We start from the raw sequence: 20,321 nt of genomic DNA, 5'->3' as shown, positions 1-20,321 counted from the left end.
GGCCCAGCCAACGAGAAAGATCAAACAGAGGCCGTCAACGTGGCTCAATTATTCTGATCTTGAATAGCTGGTTTGGGACCAGCATGCATTCCATAGGATCTCTTTCAGCTACAATTTATCTCCTGTGAAGTCAATAGTAGTACAGCTTGATCTACTTGCGATCTCACAGCATGAGGTGCAGAGCCAATTGGTGATATGATTCACCGCGGTGAAGGGTGTCTTCAGAGCTCGATCTTGCTGGCCAGGTACCAGGAGTGCATGGCCAGGCTGCCGAAGGACATGATGTTGGCCAGCGACGAGAGCCCGTGGATCATCCCAAACTTCTTGTTCATCGCGGCAAGGGTAGGGTTGGATTTCGCCACCTGCTGGTTCTTGGACCACCCGACCTCCTCGCCAATGCTCAGGTCCCGCTCGATCTTGTGCCTCTTCTTCATCATCTGAAATGAGCAATCAACCATATCAAGCAAGTGCGCAACAGAAGATGTAGGTGAAGAAATGGGCATTTTCCAGATAGTCTGAGAATACTTTCCAACTTGCCATATGTACTTTTGTTCATACTAGGGGGAAATACAGAAGTGTTGTGCCAGTGCCAATGTCATATCGTATACAGATATATTGCATCAAAAAGCTAACTGTTGCATGCTCCCTTCCCTTTGTAAGAACTAGGAAACCTTTAACTGGCTTGCCAGCAACATCCCAAATATACGGCGAATATCTGGGAAACTTTGAATAATCATACTAGGGGAAAGGTAATTTTTTGAGATAGATTTTGAAATTGAAAAATAAAATTTCTTTTCCCTAGAGACATAGTATCAATGAGGGAAAAGAACGTGGACAGATTTGGTCAGAATAAAATTGATTGTTTAAAAAAAAGAATAAAAGAAGTTCGCCTGGTAGTGTACCTTTGCTTGCCAACTTCATATAGGTCACAGGGTTCACACAAAATCCCAATCACTTGCAGATCCGATAAATAACCAATTTTGATCCAAAAATAATTTGTTAACTGCACTATCATAACCTTACATGCCAACTAGCATCCCCTTTGTGGGTTGAATGGGACACTGAACTGTCAATCTGCCATCTAAAACTTACCTTGAATCCTAGTTTGAGTCTTAAAATATTCAATGGAAAATAAAACTGCTTTTCATCACAATATTACAGGGTACCAACAAATGCAATGTTTCTGATATATTGGCACCTAAGTTTAGGCTTTTCACAGTGGTGACAAAATCCAATGCTAAACCATAATTCGATAATATACTGCATTAAAGAAAGCTGACTGTTACCATGTTCTATTGAGGGAGCATATGAGTAAGTGGTTGACGACTGGGAAACCTTTCCCTGGGCATATTACCATACTGCCGATGAGGGAACACAAATCAACAAGTTTAGCCAAATACTGATTGTAAAGAATGAGTAAATATCACAAAACTACACTTCTTTAGGGAACTATCCCAAAATTACTCTTTTTTGTTTATATTCACAAAAACACACTTCTTTTGGTTATATCATTAAACCCACACTTTTTTGTATTGATTTTGAAGAAATACACTTTCTTTGGAGCAAATTTTAATAGCACTTTGAGGAGTCTGGAACCGCACATCATTACCCACACCCTCCATAATATGCCATGTGGGTCCAGGACTCCAGGCTGCTCAACCCAACAAAAATACCGAGACTAAAGTCATTCAACGGTTCAACCACATGCCATGTGGTACTATATTGCATCAAAAAGCTAACTGTTGCATGCTCCCTTCCCCTCGTAGGAACTAGGAAACCTTGAACTGGCTTGCCAGCAACATCCCAATTTTTTGAACAATCACAATACTTTGAATAAAAAAAATTACTTTTTCATCAGTACTTTAAATAGTACCAACTGATTGGCAACTTTAACTTAATTAAGCTTTTCAAAGTGGCAACAGAAGTCAATGTCAAACCATCTGTGCAATTTTATGTCGATGACGCAGAACTATCATACCATTAAAGCCATTCAACCACGATCATTTTAGAGAAAGCGGTGTATCATAGCAACAACCATCATACTTACAAAAATCATATGTGTTAAAGAAAACAGGCTTTTGGGACCAAACACCACCATACTGTTACAGGTGATTTTGCACTATTTTTTCTTCAAATTTTGGCTATAATTCCTGTTTGGCAAAAACAATAAACTGAAGGCTAATTTGCTCGCTGGACATTAGTCAATATGGCTGCAACCCAACCAAGACTGCAAAAATTATCTTTATAATATAGTAGGATGAAACAATAACTTTTTAAGACTAAAAAAATCCAGAAATAAAAAGAGTCATATAGCCTGATATCAACTTCCAGCAACTAGGCTACTAGTATTAGCTTATAAGAAAGCTACAAATTAACATGAGCATAACTAAAACAGTTTATTGACTAAAACAACTTATTATTAGTTCATTGACTACATCAAGATTTTGCATTCAACTGTCAATTATAAAAACCGCCAACTAACTCTATTGTCTAATAAACTGCAGCGGCAGCAGATAAAGTACTACTCAATTTCCTAGAAGTTAAGATAATTAGTGAAAAGTGATTTATTCTCTAACTTGTATACATTCCTGCAATCATATATAGCCATCACAAATCCTGAATTCTCATAGCATCTGTTCTTTTTCTGTAGAGCTATCTTACACAAGTTAATTGCATTCACTCGGTGTGTTGTGCAAGACACTATGAAGGTGCATAGCTCATGTTTTCTAGTATAAATCACGAAGTGAACTTATTGATTACATGAAAAACTTGGTATTTTTAGCACAATATCATAAGGAATATTTTTGGCACCTACTTAGGCTTCTCAGAATAGTGCAAATTCAAATTCCACACCCATATATGCACATATTAACTGCACTATATAGAATCACCATTGCCACCTTAGCATTTAATGATGAAAGTTATTCAACCACAATGATTGAGCAATCATTTTAGTAAAAACAATATGTATCATCGCCACAATTACCATATTGTACAAGGCATATTCGTGTGGAAGATATAGGTTTTAGGCTGCAGAAATAACACCATACGATTGGCATATTTGTGTGGAAAATTAGCTTTTGGCTGTATTAACAAGTAGAACTAGATTACAACTTCTGTTTTGAGAAGTTTTGGTCACTACGCATTATCTAACATGTCTGCCCACTTTTCGCAAAAAATAAAAAAGGTCTGCCCACTGAACCAAGGCTATCCAAAATTAGCCTTCTAATAGATCCAAATCAAACAACAGCCCGATATTCCACGACTTGGCTGATGGTATTAACTAACACAAAATCAATCAACATAACAAGTAGTTAAATTGAACTGACAGTTATAGCACAGCGCTAGTCGATTGACCCCTCTAAGTATCTGCAAAACGGGCAAAGCATAACTCACTTTCCTAGAACTGCCATTTATATTTAGTGATGAGCTACATCCACTAACTAATGAACAAATCCACAGCCATCACAAATCCTAGATTCTCATAGCATCTAAGGCGATCGCTCTTTCTTAACAGAAAAAAAGAAGAGGAATGCGCCCACCTCGATGGTCATGGGGGTGAAAACGAGCAGGTTGGAGAGGTTGCAGCCGAGAGCAGAGAGGAGGAATCCAAGCTGGTAGCGCTCCACAGTGGACGCCGTCTTCCACGGGTGGAGATACGCGAAGGCAGCGATGGAGATGGCGGCGCAGGCGGAGATGAGCATGAAGTATGCCGGGAACATCTTGCTCTGCAGGTTCCCGAACATGTGCCTCGGCAGGTTCCTACAAAGACCAAGATTCAACATCACGACAACACACAGCACGGCGTCAGCTCAATCAATCGATCGATTCTTAAATCCCCCCCCCCCCCCCACCCCACCCCAAAGCGATTCTTACTCAATTCCTAAAATTGGGGGGCAAGAAGAGGAGGGAGGAGGAAAAAAGGTGGGATTTTTAGGGGCGGGAGCTTACTTGAACATGATGATGCCGCCGATGAAGGTTGCCCAGAGGGCGGCGCCCCAGGAGGTGGCGAAGGAGAGGAGGTGGGCCAGCTTGGCGGCGGTTACGGCGCCGGCGCCGGAGGGGGAGCCGAGGATAGCCTCGGGGACGAAGAGTACGCCCGCGGCGAAGAAGCACACCGCCGCTAGGAACCGCGTCGCCCACCCCATCGCCTCGACGCCGGTCGCCGGTGGAGAGAGAGGAGGGAGGCGGCGAGGGAGAGTTTGGGGGTAGTTGGGGAGTCGGGCAGCCGAGGGAATTGAAGGAAAGTTGGGGAAGGAGTTGGTAGCTTCCCGACGGATGGAGTCGATTGTACTTCCCCGCTATAAAAGTGTATGCATCGATTATGAATTTTTACAGGCTTCTCGATACAATTTTGACCATATTTATTTGATTAAATAAAGTTTACCTTCTTTTTATGTTTATTTATCTCAACATAGTTAAACATTTGAAATTGAACTACTAATTTTTCATAATTTTAATTCTAAGTTCTTCACGGACTTTTTATTTAGGTATTGCACTTCTTAATTTGTCCTCAAATCACACTACTAATTAATTGACTTGAATTTTACTTCCAAATTTATTATTTTATTAATTGTGCTTGACACTATGTAGTTTAATTTAGAATAGCTAGATGATCGTAACAACTCAATGGAGTAATTTTTTTTATTTCTTGTTCAGGCTAGCATGGCAACCCTAGCCCTGAAGTGCAATTTTAGTGGCTTTTTTCGAGTCTCCTTTGCTTTGCAAATTGCTCGGGCCAAGCATTGATATTTTATGTAACTTGGAGTAGCCCTGTTCATGGGCTGGTTTTTCCGATTTCCGGTTTGTTTCCAGACCAGCCCAAGGCAAATGTTTTGGTCCAGGGCGGGTTGGCTTTACACGGGCTGCTACGCGGGTTGACCACTATGTTGGGTTGGGCTGGTTTCACGGGTGGGCCTCTAATTCTCTCGCATGTTGTTCTGCTGGTCGTCCTGCCTGGTCGGATGTTTAGGGCCTGTTAGCCTTACTTTTGTTACTACTACACTTGATTTGGCTACACATGAAAGGTGAGAATGAATACATATTGAATATCACGTCTGAAACATTATCAAGCCCTGGCAGAACATTATGATTTAATTTAATCTGAGATAGACAGATAGTAGTAATTTATCTTAACAAAAACGCTAGAAACACTCAGAATGGATAAACAGAATTTATCTATCTTCATAATTTAGCCAAGGAACTGTTACATCATATGTTTCCCAATTCAATTCAACATTTTGCATAGCAGGGACCCAACAGAGAGCACAACTCATGATCTGGTCCACTGCTGGGGAAACGAATGCACACATGGTTTAGCTACTACCAATAGTTGCCGAGAAAATTTAACTTGCATCAAAAGGCTATGTGTCCAGCTCAATGAAATCTGCAGCATAACAAAGAAAAAGAAGCTTTGTCATCAGTGGCAATAACGATGAAATCTGCATCATAATAAGTAAATAATCTCTAATGCAGCAGGTGTTTAGCTATGACGATGGGCAGGCCATGATAACTTATTTTTATTTTATCTCTAAAAATAAATATGAACAACATGTCATGGTAACAACATCACTCAGGATGAACCATGCTACTGATATTGACGGCCAAATTCTCCAAAGCACAAACATAATGGATAATTGCACTAGGAATAAAACTTTAGCCAGACTGAAAGGCAACCGAAGGAAGCTCCAACGGGAGCACAACGGGTCAACAGCAAATTAAAATGGATAACCAAATCAGCTATTCCAAGTTGGTCACCATGTGATGACATTTTTGGGCGGAGGGAGAATGGTGAGCTCCGCCCCACCCTCACCGGTGGCCACCCCAGCCTCGATGTCCACCTAAGCGTCAGAGCCTTCCCGCTGGTGATCACTCCGGTCCCGATGTCCACATCCCGCTTCGCTCTCTTCCCCCTAACCTTCTTCACCAGCTGCTCCTTTGCTCTCCCCAAGGTAAGGCCTCATGGGTTGCTTCCAACTTGTTCACAGCCATGGCCTTGCCTTCGTGGCCAAGGTGAAGGATTTGCTCAGTTGTCAAGTCGTTTCTTCTCCATCCTTGGAAAGTCCAAGCTTTTCCATGGTGGTTGCTTTTAGTAGAAACAACTTTAAGCTTTCACCTGCCTCTGTTGGCCTCTGCCTCAATGCTCAATGCTGTTCTTGGTGGAGACACATCTAGGTTTCTAGTTTCGCAGATTGCTCAACAGGTCTTCAGGTTTTCTTTGTTCTCTAGACATGTGGGTTTCCTTTGCCTTGATCTCAAGTGTTTCTCTTGTGATGATTTCAACCTGGGTTTCTTTTTCCACAATGATTCTGGTTTAGCTCGGGCTTTCTCCTTTGTTAAGAAGGACTCTGGATCTGCTTATCACTGGGAACTTGCTCGCTCCAGGAAAGGAAAAGTAGTGTATTTGTGGCAGAACCGCCCAAATTAACTCGGCTAAAGCATACTTAAGTTGCTTGACATGCGATCGTGCACCTTAATCAAGCCAATTTGGTCGTCCATCGGATTCTTTCCGATGAAACCACACTACAGGATCGCGAAACCGGACTCACCCAAGAGTGAGCGGTTGCAGAGATTACAACAATCCATTCTTTTAACAAGTGCATAAGTTTATTACAACAAAAGGGTTCGAAATTCAACACAAGTTTGCAAAGTGTTCAGCAGCGGAAATAAACAACGGTAACTAAACGTCGACGCCCGACACCGTGACGAAGCCGGTCACGACATCAGTAACCTCAATCCTCGCCGTCCGAGGAGGGAGCCCACTCGACGGTCCATCCCGAAGGGAGCTGGGAGGGCCAAGCGGTACCTTCTTCCACAACAAAACCTGAAAAGATACGTCACAACAAGGCTGAGCGACTACGCTCAACAAGACTTACCCATCGGTGGTACTAATCCACCAACACCTAGACATGCAGGCTGTTTGGCCAGAGGGGTTGTTTTGCCAAAAGTGACTAGTGGTGGATCCTTACTTTCAACATTTTAGCCATGAGTTCTAGTTCATTAACCATTCTACCTTTGCAATTCATACTGAACAAGCATGGTTATACAAACAATTAATAGAAAACAACAGCATTAACATCATCAACATGTCCTCTTCTTACTCAGTGTAGCATAGTGATCAAGTAGTCTCAAGCTGTGAGAGGCAGACGAATCGATCCGAGTTTTAACCATGCATGGTGGAAATAATCCCACGACATCCGCTCACCACAAAGGATAGCTTCACTTGTCCACCGTCCCCATCAATTCCCAGGCGCGTGTCAGGTCCAAACCGCCTCTGGCATGCAATGCTCCACAGTCCCAGTCTCTACTATACTGTGACCGCACTTGCACCCACATGGTGCACCATGGGAACCACGTTCCAAGGACAGCAGGGGTATAAGCCACTTGCCGGTTCAATCAGGTACTAGGCTTCCCCATCCCATACTAGGTATGAGATTAGTACTGTTCAAACACTTGATCACAAACACTAGCACATCTCGACCTTAGTCAAATTCATTTAGACAGACGGGGCAATCTACCGACCACCAAAATAATTCACAAGGCCCTGCCCCGTCCATCGTCCTTATAGTTGTTGCAAAAAGAAAGCAAGCAACTCCTATAACTCGTGAGTGACAGGAAATCACTCGACTTTAACCGAGTCCTATTTAAGTAAAGCAGCTACTTGAGATCCTGTCATACTAGTATTCAGAACAAAGGAACCTAGGATCATGCAACTAGAGTTTTCAAACAACTCCTGTAAATGTAAATGCACAAACATTAATAACAGAAGGCATGCACAAGTTTAGAAAAACTGGGTTATGCTCCGGGGCTTGCCTTCACACGCTAAGTTAGCTTGAGGGCCTTCGGCGGGATCAGCAACGAGCTCTGCTCCGGCTTGGAGTAGCTCTACAACAGGGTCCTCGTCAAGCACTTGATGTAGCTCATAGGTGCCGTCGGCAACGCTCAGTTCTACACGAGATGCAATGCAAGGATAAGACACTTAGACGGTGAATTCAATAGTATTGCAAGGATTTTAGACCCAAAACTATAGCAAAACTACAGGAAAAGGTGCGAAACCTACTTTATTGGATTCTACTCAGAACGAGGATTCCAACCAAACCGATTTCACATTTTTCTGATTTTTCCTCGATTTAAGATGTAATTTCCAAGTTTTTGTCGATTTAAATCGAGTTTAAAGAGTCGGATCGAGGAAAACTTACCTAGTATGGGATGGGGAAGCCTAGTACCTGATTGAACCGGCAAGTGGCTTATACCCCTACTGTCCTTGGAACGTGGTTCCCATGGTGCATCATGTGGGTGCAAGTGCGGTCACAGTACGGTAGAGACCGGGACTGTGGAGCATTGCATGCCAAAGGTGGTTTGGACCTGACACGCGCCTGGGAATTGATGGGGACGGTGGACAAGTGAAGCTATCCTTTGTGGTGAGCGGATGTCGTGGGATTATTTCCACCATGCATGGTTAAAACTTGGATCGATTCGTCTGCCTCTCACAGCTTGAGACTACTTGATCACTATGCTACACTGAGTAAGAAGAGGATATGTTGATGATGTTAATGCTGTTGTTTTCTATTAATTGTTTGTATAACCATGCTTGTTCAGTATGAGTTGCAAAGGTAGAATGGTTAATTAACTAGAACTCATGGCTGAAATGTTGAAAGTAAGGATCCACCACTAGTCACTTTTGGCAAAACAACCCCTCTGGCCAAACAGCCTGCATGTCTAGGTGTTGGTGGATTAGTACCACCGACGGGTAAGTCTTGTTGAGCGTAGTCGCTCAGCCTTGTTGTGACGTATCTTTTCAGGTTTTGTTGTGGAAGAAGGTACCGCTTGGCCCTCCCAGCTCCCTTCGGGATGGACGATCGAGTGGGCTCCCTCCTCGGACGACGAGGATGGAGGTTACTGATGTCGTGACCGGCTTCGTCACGGTGTCGGGCGTCGACGTTTAGTTACCGTTGTTTATTTCCGCTGCTGAACACTTTGCAAACTTGTGTTGAATTTCGAACTCTTTTATTGTAATAAACTCATGCACTTGTTAAAAGAATGGATTGTTGTAATCTCTGCAACCACTCACTCTCGGGTGAGTCCGGTTTCACGATCTTGTAGCGTGGTTTCATCGGAAAGAAACCGACAGACGACCAAATTGGCTTGATTAAGGTGCACGATCGCATGTCAGGCGACTTAAGTGTGCTTTAGCTGAGTTAATTTGGGCAGTTCTGCCATAGTATTCCACTAATCATGGCACCATAGATTCTCCCCTCAATGTCCTGGGATCAACTGGTTATTATAAGAAATTGGATTTCATCTCGGATCTAAAGCCTCGCAATGATGTTTTTCTTAATCTATCTTCAAGGGGGTATCCTTTTTTGAGGAATTCATATTCTTTTGCTGATGTTGTTGAATTCGGTGGTAAAAACACAAATCCTCTTCCCGGGGCCAATTTGGCATTCCTCGGTTCTAAAAAGGTTTATTGTAAAGTGGCTTCTCTCTCGTCTGGAAGTCCTGGTGTTCTTAGGTCTTTTTCTCATGCAACTGGAAAAACTAGAAAATTGGTTTTCTAGCGGTTGGATTTCAAACTTTCAAATCAACAGCTCAAGATGGCTTCTCAGCCTACCGCAACCCATGGGGCTTCTTCCTTTAGGCTCAATAGGTCTGCGCCTCAGGATCATCGGGATTTCTTGTGTTCTCGATGCCTATCCCCCAACCACCAAAGATCCTCCTATCAAAATTATATCTGTTGTTGGCACTACGAACAAGAGGGGCACACGGTTAAAGTTTGTAGACTTTACCACGATCTCCAGAGCTTCATTAACCGTTGTGGCTCCTCTTTCAGCTGTAACTTTCCCCCAGGTATTTTGACCTCTGCCTGGCCTCTGGATTGCTCCATCACTTGGTTCAAAGCAGGCCCGTCTAAGGAATCGGAGCCCAATTCAAGTGGCCTACCAACATTCACAAGTCTCAAGGAACTGTCGATGCACCTGAACGGCAACACAACCGTCACTGCCCCTGACTCTTCATCTCCATTGCCGTCCTCCCCGCAGCAACAGTTTTCCCCAGCCTCCGAGAGTTTTCCCCATTGCCATTCTGCAACTCCTCAAGTGAAGGATTCTATGGCCTTCCTTAACCTAGACCTGCAACCAATGATGCTACCCAGCTTCCATCGGGTCATTATCCAGGGGCGGTAGCAGTTCACGAGTGTGGTCGTTATCCGGGCTCTCCAAGAAATGAAGACCTCGCCATAGTCACCGTAACGAACCTCCCTCCTGGTGAGATTCCTTTTGGTCTTTTGCACAAAGGTATCCTAGATTTTCTTGGTCAAGATTTGGGTCTAGAAATTAAAGAGGTTCAGAGGTGTCCTTTTGGAAGGGGGCAAGCATATGTCAGAATGGGCTGTCCGTCGGATAGAGATGCTCTCATCGCTCATAGCCCTCACTTTCGCAATGGTCTGAGTTTTTCATTTGTGCAACACAATTGGGCTGTCAATGCCCGAAGGGTAGGCTTTAACAGAGAATGCTGGCTTATGTTGATAGGCTTCCCTCCAGATAGTCGCTCTGCTGCTGAAATTGAGGATTCCATCAGGTCCTTTGGTAGATTGATTCTTTGGCAAAAGGATAATGTTTTAGCCAGGGTGATTCTAAAAGCTAGAGTAACAGACCTGATTGACATTCCTCATTATCTCATCCTGTCAGAAGGGGATGATTTCGAGGGAATTTCATATACCGTTCGTGTGAAATTTTGCAGCAAAATCTGTTGGGTGGACAACTTCGAGATGAAGATATTCCACCTAGAGGCTTAGATGGAAATTTTGTTTTCCCTGGGTTCCAGTTGCATGGGCAACCTGAGGGGCCTGCCTTTCCTCAACCGATGGCCTTGAATAATCAGGAAGGACAAAATAATCATGGCTTAGGGGCTATCCTGACCTCAACGATAATCCTGAACCTGATAACCAGGAGAATGAAGAGCAGGACTAAGAGGAAGGCATCGATGATGAGGAACTGCTGGATATCCTTCTAGAAGAAGCCCAAGCTCTGCATGAGGAAGAGGAGCCTCAGATAGAGTTGGACCTACACCTTAACTTGTGCCCACCTGCTTTTTCCTCCAGTTCTTCTGGTCAAGAAGACACTCCTTTTCCCATGGTGATCTACAATGTAGGCATTCCTCAGACTATTGTTCAGGAACCATTGGAGCAAGTTGCAGCACCACCCCTAGGCTAGACATTGGACTTTCATGCACAGCAAGCTGGGGCTCAACATGGGCACATGGATATGCACCAGAATGTGGTACATGGGCTACCTCCTATTAACCAGGGGCCCCAAGCCATTGTGCAGGACCAAGCCCAAGAGGGACCTATTTTGGTTAATCTTAATGTTAACATGGTCCTCACCCCAGAGCAACAAGTTCATCCTGAAATTGCAGGCCTGTTTAACAGAGTCAGATAATCAGCCCCCTTGCCAGAGATTTTCCTCCCATCAGATAGCAGCACCAAAAGGGTTTCTATCACTCCACAAAACCCCAATGTTTACAGACTCTAGGCCCATAATTTCTCACCTGTAGGTTGCCCTGATCAAGTGATCCACATACCAACAAATTGGGCCGCTTTCTTCATAGCTATGCTTCTGTCCCCTGAGCACTTCGACTGGGCCAAAAAGTTTCTTGCCTCCAAAGCTTGGGAGTTCATGCTAAGTTGCACTAGCAAATCGGCTATGATGGCCTTTGCCATCCCTTCTTCCTGCCCCAGTAGCAGCCTAGTGCTTTGCATTAGCCAGTCAGAGGAGGTTTGCACCTCACCATGTAAAGGGGATTCCTCTGTTGATCCTAAGATTGATGAGCAAAGCACTCCAAGAAAGCCAGGGTCAGACTGGGGTGTAGGGAAGCTCCATAATGAAAATCTAGTGTTCGAAGGAGCGACAGGATCAAGGCCAGAAGTGGAGGCTTTCGCAGGGCCTCTTGCCATGACAAAAATTGCTTAGCCTGCAATGCAACTCCTCCAACCATTCCCACTGCAAACATCCAGAGCCTTGGGGACAAGGTATGTGGGATAAATCCCTTGAAGACCTCTCTTGAACTTCTGTCCGCCAAGGCAGGACCGCAGAAGAACATTGGGATAAGAAAGGAAAGGACCCAATCGGCCCTCCGTGCAAGGGGATGTCTGTCAAGCCTCAAGGTTCTACAAGCAGCGCTGCAGGTCCATTGAAGAGTGCGTAAGCACAGTTCAAAAGGAGGAGCTTTCATTTTGGGAATTTTGCATCTGATCTTTCTTTATTGTGTTTTATCAATGAACTTTCTGCTAATGTATTGGTGGGCTAAGTACTCTTGGAACCATGTTACCTTTCTGTGGTTAATGTTGGTTACCATAGCTTTTGGGTATTCATCGTCCAACAGTATGTTTCTACAAATGCTTTGTCCGCCTATCCCAACGACACAGATGTTCTTGTGTCCTAATCTACTGCCAGTTATGCTTGCGGTGATTCTCATAATGGTACTTCACATTGTTTAAATGAATCAGAAATGATCATCGAATGTTTTATCTTGGAATGTGAGGGGTATCAATTCCAAGACAAGATGGAACGCCATTAAAAGTAAGATTGTAGAATCAAATAGTGATATAGTTTGCTTGCAAGAGACAAAACGAGAGTCCTTCAATGAATCTTACATTAGGAATTTCTGTCCGCCACATTTCAATCAGTTTGACTTCGCCCCGTCCAACGATAATTCAGGAGGTTTTCTAATGGCTTGGAATGCAAATAAATTTTAGAGAGAGCCCATCTTCCAAAACAATTTTGCTCACTCAATAGAATTCCAATGCAAACTTTCGAGTGATAGGTGGATTCTGACTAATGTTTATGCACCTTGCACTCCGAAAGGGAAAGTTGAATTTCTGGATTGGTTCAAAAGGATTTCGATGCTCGATGACGAAAGATGGCTAATAGTAGGGGATTTCAACCTACTTAGGAAGCCAGAAGATAGAAATAAACCTAGGGGTAGCATCCAGAAAATGTTTCCTTTTAACGAAGCCATCAGCCGGCTCAGATTAACAGAGATTCAACTAAAAGGAGGCAAGTACACTTGGACTAATAAACAGACTAGCCCTCTGCTTGAAAGGTTATATTGGTTTTTTACCTCTTCATCTTGGATCACAAGATACCCAAACACATGTGCCTCAGTCCTTTCCAGGGACTTGTCTGATCATAATCCGTGTGTGATCTCTATATCCACCACAATGCCTATCCCACAAGTCTTTCATTTTGAAAATTACTAGCTACAACATGAGCAATTCTCGACAGTACTCCAACAGGGATGGGACATTGCTGTCTACCAGATTGATAAAGCAAAGGCCATTGGTGCCAAATTAAAAAATTTGAGGAAGGTCCTAAGATCTTGGAAATCAAAGCTACCCAGTCTGGCTAAAACAGTTCAGAATACCAAACATTTTTTTACATTTTCTTGATACCATTGACGAGTATAGGGATTTAACTCTTCAGGAGTGGAACTTTAGACAAATCATCTCCTCTCACCTTAACAACCTACTACAACAACAAAAATTTTAGTAGCAGCAACGCAGTTCCATCAATTGGGTTAAAATGGGAGACGAAAGCACAAGGTTTTTCCATGCACGTGCCTCTACTAGAAACAAGATTAATCACATATCCTTCCTGAATGACACCAATGGACTAGCGATCTCTGAGCACGAAGCTAAGGCACAGCTTCTTTGGGAAGCTTATAAGGACAGAATGGGGAAGACCGAATTCTCTCACATGTACTTTGATCTCCCATCTCTCCTGACTTCAATTGAGGGACTGGACTGGTTGGAGGCACCTTTCTCTAGGGAAGAGATAGACAAAGTTATTTAGGACCTGCCAGGCAACAAATCTCCTAGCCCAGATGGCTTTAATGGGAAATTTCTCAAGAAATGTTGGCAGGTGGTTGCTGAGGATTTTTATGCTCTATGTGAGGCCTTTTTTGATTGGGAAGTTTGTGTGTAGAGTATTAATGCCTCTTACATTACCCTTATTCTGAAAAAGGATTGCCCTATCGAGGTGGGAGACTTTAGGCCTATATCTCTTCTAAACTCAACAATCAAGCTAATCACAAAGATCCTAGCAGAAAGGCTTCAGAAAGTTATTCTAAGGCTCATTCACCAGAACCAGTATGGCTTCATCAAATCAAGAACTATTCAGGACTGCCTGGCATGGTCATTTGAATATTTGCATATCTGTAAACCCTCCAAGAAAGAGCTTATCATCCTAAAACTGGACTTTGAAAAGGCTTTTGATAAGATAGAGCATCAGGCAATCCTAGAAATTCTGAAGCACAAAGGCTTTGGAAACAGATGGATTGGATGGATTAAGGACATCCTAGGCTCGGGAACCTCTTCAATCCTCCTTAATGGAGTTCCAGGAAAGGTCTTCTATTGTAGAAGGGGGGGGTAAGGCAAGGAGATCCTCTCTCTCCACTTCTATTTGTCCTAGCAGCCGACCTCCTGCAATCCATCCTGAACAAAGCAAAGGAAGAAGGAAGCATAAGACTTCCAATCCCAAATAGAGCTGGCAATGACTTTCCGGTGATACAGTATGTAGATGACACTCTTTTAGTCATGGAAGCTGATCCTGACCAGCTCCTACACCTCAAGCACATACTCGATCTGTTTGCTGGTTCCATAGGGCTGAAGGTCAATTACAACAAATCAGTTACGGTTCCAATAAATACTTCACAGGACAGACTTCATCATCTTGCAGATCTCTTTGATTGCCAGGCTAGATCACTCCCCTTCACTTATCTAGGTCTATCCTTGGGATTGACCAAGCCGACGATTGAGGAATTCTTCCCTCTCATCAAGAAGGTAGAAAGAAGGTTGGGGGCATTTCTAACATGCTATCTCAGGGAGGCAAATTGTAGCTAGTAAATTCTGTGCTCACCTCCACTGCAATGTTTCACATGGCCACTATAAAACTGCCCAAGGGAGTGATTGATCATATTGACAAATATAGGAAACACTGTCTTTGGAGAGGATCGGATCTTGATTCCAGGAAACTATCAAAAGCATCCTGGCCTCTGGTTTACTTGCCTAAGCAGCAAGGAGGATTAGGAGTCATTAATATCAACACCCAAAATGAGGCTTTGCTTTTAAAATTCTTGCATAAATTCTTCTCCAAAGCAGATCTACCGTGGGTACATCTCCTTTGGAATAATTATTATCATCGGGGCCGACTTCCTGGGCAACAGAGAAAAGGATCTTTTTGGTGGCAAGATATTGTAAAGCTCATCGACAAATACAAAGGAATAGCCTCAGCTTGGGTTTCAGATGGTGACACTGTACTCTTTTGGCAGGATACTTGGAATGATCACTTTCTGCCACTGGAGTTCCCACATCTTTTCTCGTTTGCAAAAAACTTGAAGATCACTTTCAAGGAGGAAGTCAGTGCAGCCTCTCTTTTGGAAATCATTCACCTACCGCTTTCAGAGGAGGCACATGATCAACTTCTCCAGTTACAGGATATTTTACAGCACATCAACTCACAGCAAACAAATGACCTTTGGTCTTACATTTGGGGTAATCCAATCTTCTCAGTTGCAAAAGCTTACAAGGCCCTGACTGGAGAAAGGGGTATTCATCCTATTCACCATTGGCTATGGAAGTCAAAATGCCAAAAGAAGCACAAAGTCTTTTTCTGGCTCCTAATTAAAGATATGCTTAGTACAAAAGATATCTTGCAAAGAAGATCAATGATCTTGGATTCTTTCACCTGTGAAATGTGCATCTTACAGAAGAGGGAAACAGTTGCTCATCTCTTCCTTCGGTGCAACTTTACCAAGGCTTGTTGGGTATCCATCGGCATCACCTATGTAGCTTCCAGGGAACCACTTAGAATCTTTAATCAAATTAGATATTTGTCATCAGACTTTTATCCTGCGACGCAATGGATAGATAGACATGATTCTACACCAGCTGTGATCTGACATTTTCCTAATACATCACAGCGCAAGCTTGCCGGCGAGGTAGCACGAGTGCGCGGCGAGCCCGGTGGCCGACGCGACGGTGGCTAGCACCGAGAGGGCGTGGGCCGCCCGGAACCTCCCGTTGGCCTCGACGAGGGCGGCGCAGGTCGCCGCCGCCCGTGTGTTAAGCCGCATGCCGTGGAAGGAGCCGACGCCGCCGATGCCGAGGCCCCTCTCCACCTTGTGCCTCACCCGCACCACCTGCATATAATAACATATATAATTATTGTCCTGTCACGCATGCACATTCACGTTCACAGATTGTTCAAGGATCAAATGCAAAAAAAAAACTATTGCTCTCGGAAGACCACGTCAGCTAGATCTGTTTCGTAACACACGTTACACACCATCGCCACTCAACGGTGATGGGAGCCCATAAAACTGAGCCGGTGCAACATAGCAACACGGGCAAGGGGCACACTGTGCCCACACAACGGTGCTATGGGCACTCTGGTCTGTGGCACGGTCCACATGCAATGGGTTGTGGCACATGAACATGAATAATAGAAGATTCATTCTTATTAAATAGAGTGTCACACCAATATTTTTAATGATGTGATAAAGAGTTAATGAAGAGAGATATGAAACAAAACATTGCATTGTATGGTATATCACGTAAATAATATTATCTAAGAAATATTAAAATATTAAAGTAAAATACACCTATGATGGCTTCGTTATTATTCACTTATGCCACTATCAATACACTACTGGAAAACTGAGCATTGGTCCTAGGTCTTAGTACCGGTTAGTTTTTGACCCGATACTAATGTGAGCATTGGTACCGGGTCTAACGGTTAGTTCCCCAGGAGCACCCCGTGACCCCCTTTAGTACTGGTTGGGAGCTCCACCCGGTACTAAAGGTCACCCATTAGTACCGGGTGGAGGCTCCACCCGGTACTAAAGGCTCTCAGGCACATTAATACCGGGTGAAGGCTTCACCTGGTACTAATGGGAGACCATTAGTACCGGTTGGAGCTACCAACCGGTACTAAAAGAGCTCCCAACCTTTAGCTCCCGTCACCCTATCCGTGTTATAATCCATCTTCCCCGTACCCGCTCCCATCTCTCTCCCCTATCTTCCTCTCTATCCTCTCTCGCTCATGCTCTCGTTCTCTTTGCTCTCTTATCCTCTCGTTCTCCTGCCACTGAGCTCATCCACCGAGCTCCTCTCTGCTCTCTCATCCTCTCATTCTCATTCGCGGCGGGAGGGCGGCGGGAGAGCGGTGGGCAGCGGCGGGAAGGAGGGGGCGGCGGGGGGAAGGCAGGGCGGTGGCAAGAGCGGCGGGAGGCAGGGACCGGGCGGGCGGGCGGTGGGATTTTTTTTAATAGTTTTTAATACCCCTTCAGTAATGGTTATTTGACCCGGTACTAAAGGCCCCCTCTTTAGTACCGAAGTAGCAATACCGGTTGCACAACTGGTACTAAAGGGGGGTTAGAAACCGGTACTGAAAGCCCTTTCCCCAGTAGTGATAATCAAGCAGAAAAAAAGAAATTTCGATGAATAAGTTTGTTGCACTGCACATGTGCATTTAAGATTTTTTACAATTCAAATGATATTTTGATGTACAACAAAATAGGGAAAATAGAAGGATACAATGCTGATACAAGAGGATGAAGGATCTGTACATATCATGCAAAATAGCACGTATCTGCTAAAAGAAAAAGAAAATCTCTCTCTATCTAGCTGGCGGTGTAGAAGACCATGACCAGAGTCGCAAGGGATGACGTCAACACTTAGATGTCACGAAGCAGAAAGATGTTGGCGTGGTATAAATGAGCTTGAACATATAGGCGCAGGTAAACCAGTTTTATTGCCCATGAATTAATATAGAGTTATGCTCCAGTGCACCTTTTTTTTAAAAAAGAACTTTGGGAACCTTAAAGCAAAAAAGTAGTTAGCACATTGTGCCATCGTCAATCGTGCTATGGATCAAGGGCATAGCAAGGGACATTGACGTCGAGCACTAGAACTAGAATCTGTTAGATCATGAGACATGCGTGTGGCCAGCGAAGCGGGATGAATTATGCAAACAGAGGACATAAGTACAGAATCCGGCGGATTTGATAAGTCCATCAATTACCAATGTAATTAGCCTACTAAAGATGTCGTACTAAGCTATTTCAACTATGAATTAAATTCTTTTGCGTATGTAAACATAAATATAAAACTCTTCATTGAGAATCAGCTTATTGTACTTCTATATCTCCATTGCAAATTATTTTTTAATCTCATTGGCCGACCATCATCCTGATTGAACGGATCCAGTCCGCCCGGGTACGGCCCCTCTACTCGCTTGACTCGCTCAAACCTTTCGCCGAATATGCCGTCATCGCCCCGCCATGACTGGTTGGTATCCTCTTGTCCGGCCATCTAACTCCGTCTCGCCACTACCCTTATCTCTCCGCTGCGGAACAAGTTTTGCCAGAGATAAAGACCACCTAACCTTTAGCCTTCTAGCTCGATTGGCAAAAACAACTGCTTGGCTCATTGAAGTTAAAAAAGTTCACTGAGCCGAGCCGAGCTAAGCCGATCCAGAAACTCGTTGAGCCCAAGCATGTGGATCGATGCTACATAGGAACTCCCCATACTATTGTATCTTATCCTATGCTAGCTTAGTTGAAATATTGAATCTCGGCAAGTGATCTACAACATCCCGCAGTCACATGTATTTCCATACTTAGAAATCAAGCAATGCAAAACAAATCTTGTAAAGCAAACAACATTAGTTTTTTCCTCGAACTTGCATACACACGTTCAAGTCTCCCACTCAACACACGATGCTTATATTTTTTTACTAACTAATCATTACTTAGGGGATGTGTCTAACGACAGTGAGACGTCCAGGTAGCTTCATCTTTTTCTTTTTTAAAAAAAGAATAGTCTCCGGCCTCTGCGACCGCACACAACTAAATTTGTACCCACTTCTTAGCTTAAAAGCTGATCAACAATAATAATAAAAGGTATGCGAGGAAATAATCAAAAGCAAAATCTACTATTGATTTTGCATCCATTGCTTTGCTTGATTATGTGCCTTTATCACGATATTCAAGGCAAAACGCCAATTTAATGGTGGCATCTGCATGCAGGTCGTGATTTCCGATCTTCATCATGCAGCGTGAAACATGATCTCAATTGTTCTAGTTCTCGTGGTATGGAGTATTACATAGCAATTACATAATAGTATATCGCGTACGTACGTACCTCGAGGGTCTTGGGGGTGAAGACGAGCAGGTTGGTGAGGTCGAGCCCGGCGGCGGCGACGAGGACCACGAGCTGCCGCCGCTCGGCGGCGGAAGCTGCTGCCTGCCACGGGAGGTGGAGCCACGCGAACGCCGCCGCGGAGGCTGCCGTGCACGCCGCGGTCAGCGCGAAGCACGCCGGGAACACCTTCCCCCGCAGGCTGCCCATCATGTGCCTCGGCAAGTTCCTTCCAATTCGCAGTCAATAAAAGAAGTCATAGAGAACTTGAACAATCGAGATTTTTGCAACAAATTAAAATGAGCTCATTCAACATTTTGAGAGAGAGAGAGAGAGAGAGAGAGACGGGCACATGAAAGCACTACTGCTTGCATGCGTTCTTAGTTTCTTACAAGAACATGATGACGCCGCTGATGAAGACGGCCCATAAGGTGGCGCCCCACGACGTGGCGAAGCAGAGAAGGTACGCCAGCTTCACGACCGCCGTCGGCGGCGGAGGCGAGCCGCCGAAGAGCCCCAAGGCCACGGGGTTAAAGGTGATGCCGCCGCCGGCGGCGAGCAGGACGGCTGCCACTAGAGGAAGTAACATCGCCGACGGCCGACCGCCGCAAGCACCCTAGCTAAGACTAACCGGCCGTGCAAACTGCAAAGACCGTGCAACCAAGCAGCAAGCGAACGGTACAATAAATAAGGTGTGATCTTTCGCGGATCTGGTCCATCGTCAGTGGTACGAAATCGAAGCAGGTCCTTAGGCAACTATGCTCACGTAATAACCTTATCATGCCAGAAGAGGCTTCGAGCGAAAACGTCATTGTAGAGACACAGAATAGATGCAGTCGATACACAGAACGGATGCGGACACTCGTAAAACACGCGCGCACACGCACACTCAATCATCCTATGAATATATGCATATGTCCACCCTATTTCAATGAGCATCTCCAAGAGACTGGACCAACAGATTTTTTAAAATTGTTTGACACCACAGAAGTATTGCCATCGGTTGGCACATGTGCGTACCATTGAAAAAATAATGCCTTAAGTTCCTAGACTAAAATCTAGAAGCTTGTGTTGGATATAGGATTCAAACTTGGTTGGGCATTGCACCACACGGAGCATAATAACT

The 20,321-nt window shown here is 44.3% G+C and overlaps 2 protein-coding genes across 2 annotated transcripts; both read right to left on the bottom strand.

Moving 5' to 3' along the window:
* Positions 1 to 18: 18 nt before the first annotated feature.
* LOC117848963 (uncharacterized) lies at positions 19 to 4,280 on the bottom strand. The gene is made up of 3 exons (XM_034730563.2): positions 3,952 to 4,280; positions 3,543 to 3,762; positions 19 to 437 (listed from the first exon to the last, which is right to left on the bottom strand). Exons 1-3 carry the CDS (start codon positions 4,146 to 4,148, stop codon positions 222 to 224), a joined length of 633 nt encoding a protein of 210 aa, XP_034586454.1. The 5' UTR covers positions 4,149 to 4,280; the 3' UTR covers positions 19 to 221.
* Positions 4,281 to 15,969: 11,689 nt separating this feature from the next.
* LOC117849305 (uncharacterized) lies at positions 15,970 to 19,784 on the bottom strand. The gene is made up of 3 exons (XM_034730860.1): positions 19,588 to 19,784; positions 19,199 to 19,424; positions 15,970 to 16,194 (listed from the first exon to the last, which is right to left on the bottom strand). The coding sequence occupies exons 1-3, from the start codon at positions 19,782 to 19,784 to the stop codon at positions 15,970 to 15,972; spliced, it is 648 nt and encodes a 215-aa protein (XP_034586751.1).
* Positions 19,785 to 20,321: the final 537 nt, after the last annotated feature.

The sequence above is a fragment of the Setaria viridis genome, chromosome 3, assembly GCF_005286985.2.
Source record: "Setaria viridis chromosome 3, Setaria_viridis_v4.0, whole genome shotgun sequence".
NCBI classification, from domain to species: Eukaryota; Viridiplantae; Streptophyta; class Magnoliopsida; order Poales; family Poaceae; genus Setaria; species Setaria viridis.
Note: the sequence above shows the minus strand (reverse complement) of the source record. Positions and strands in the feature narration are given on the sequence as shown.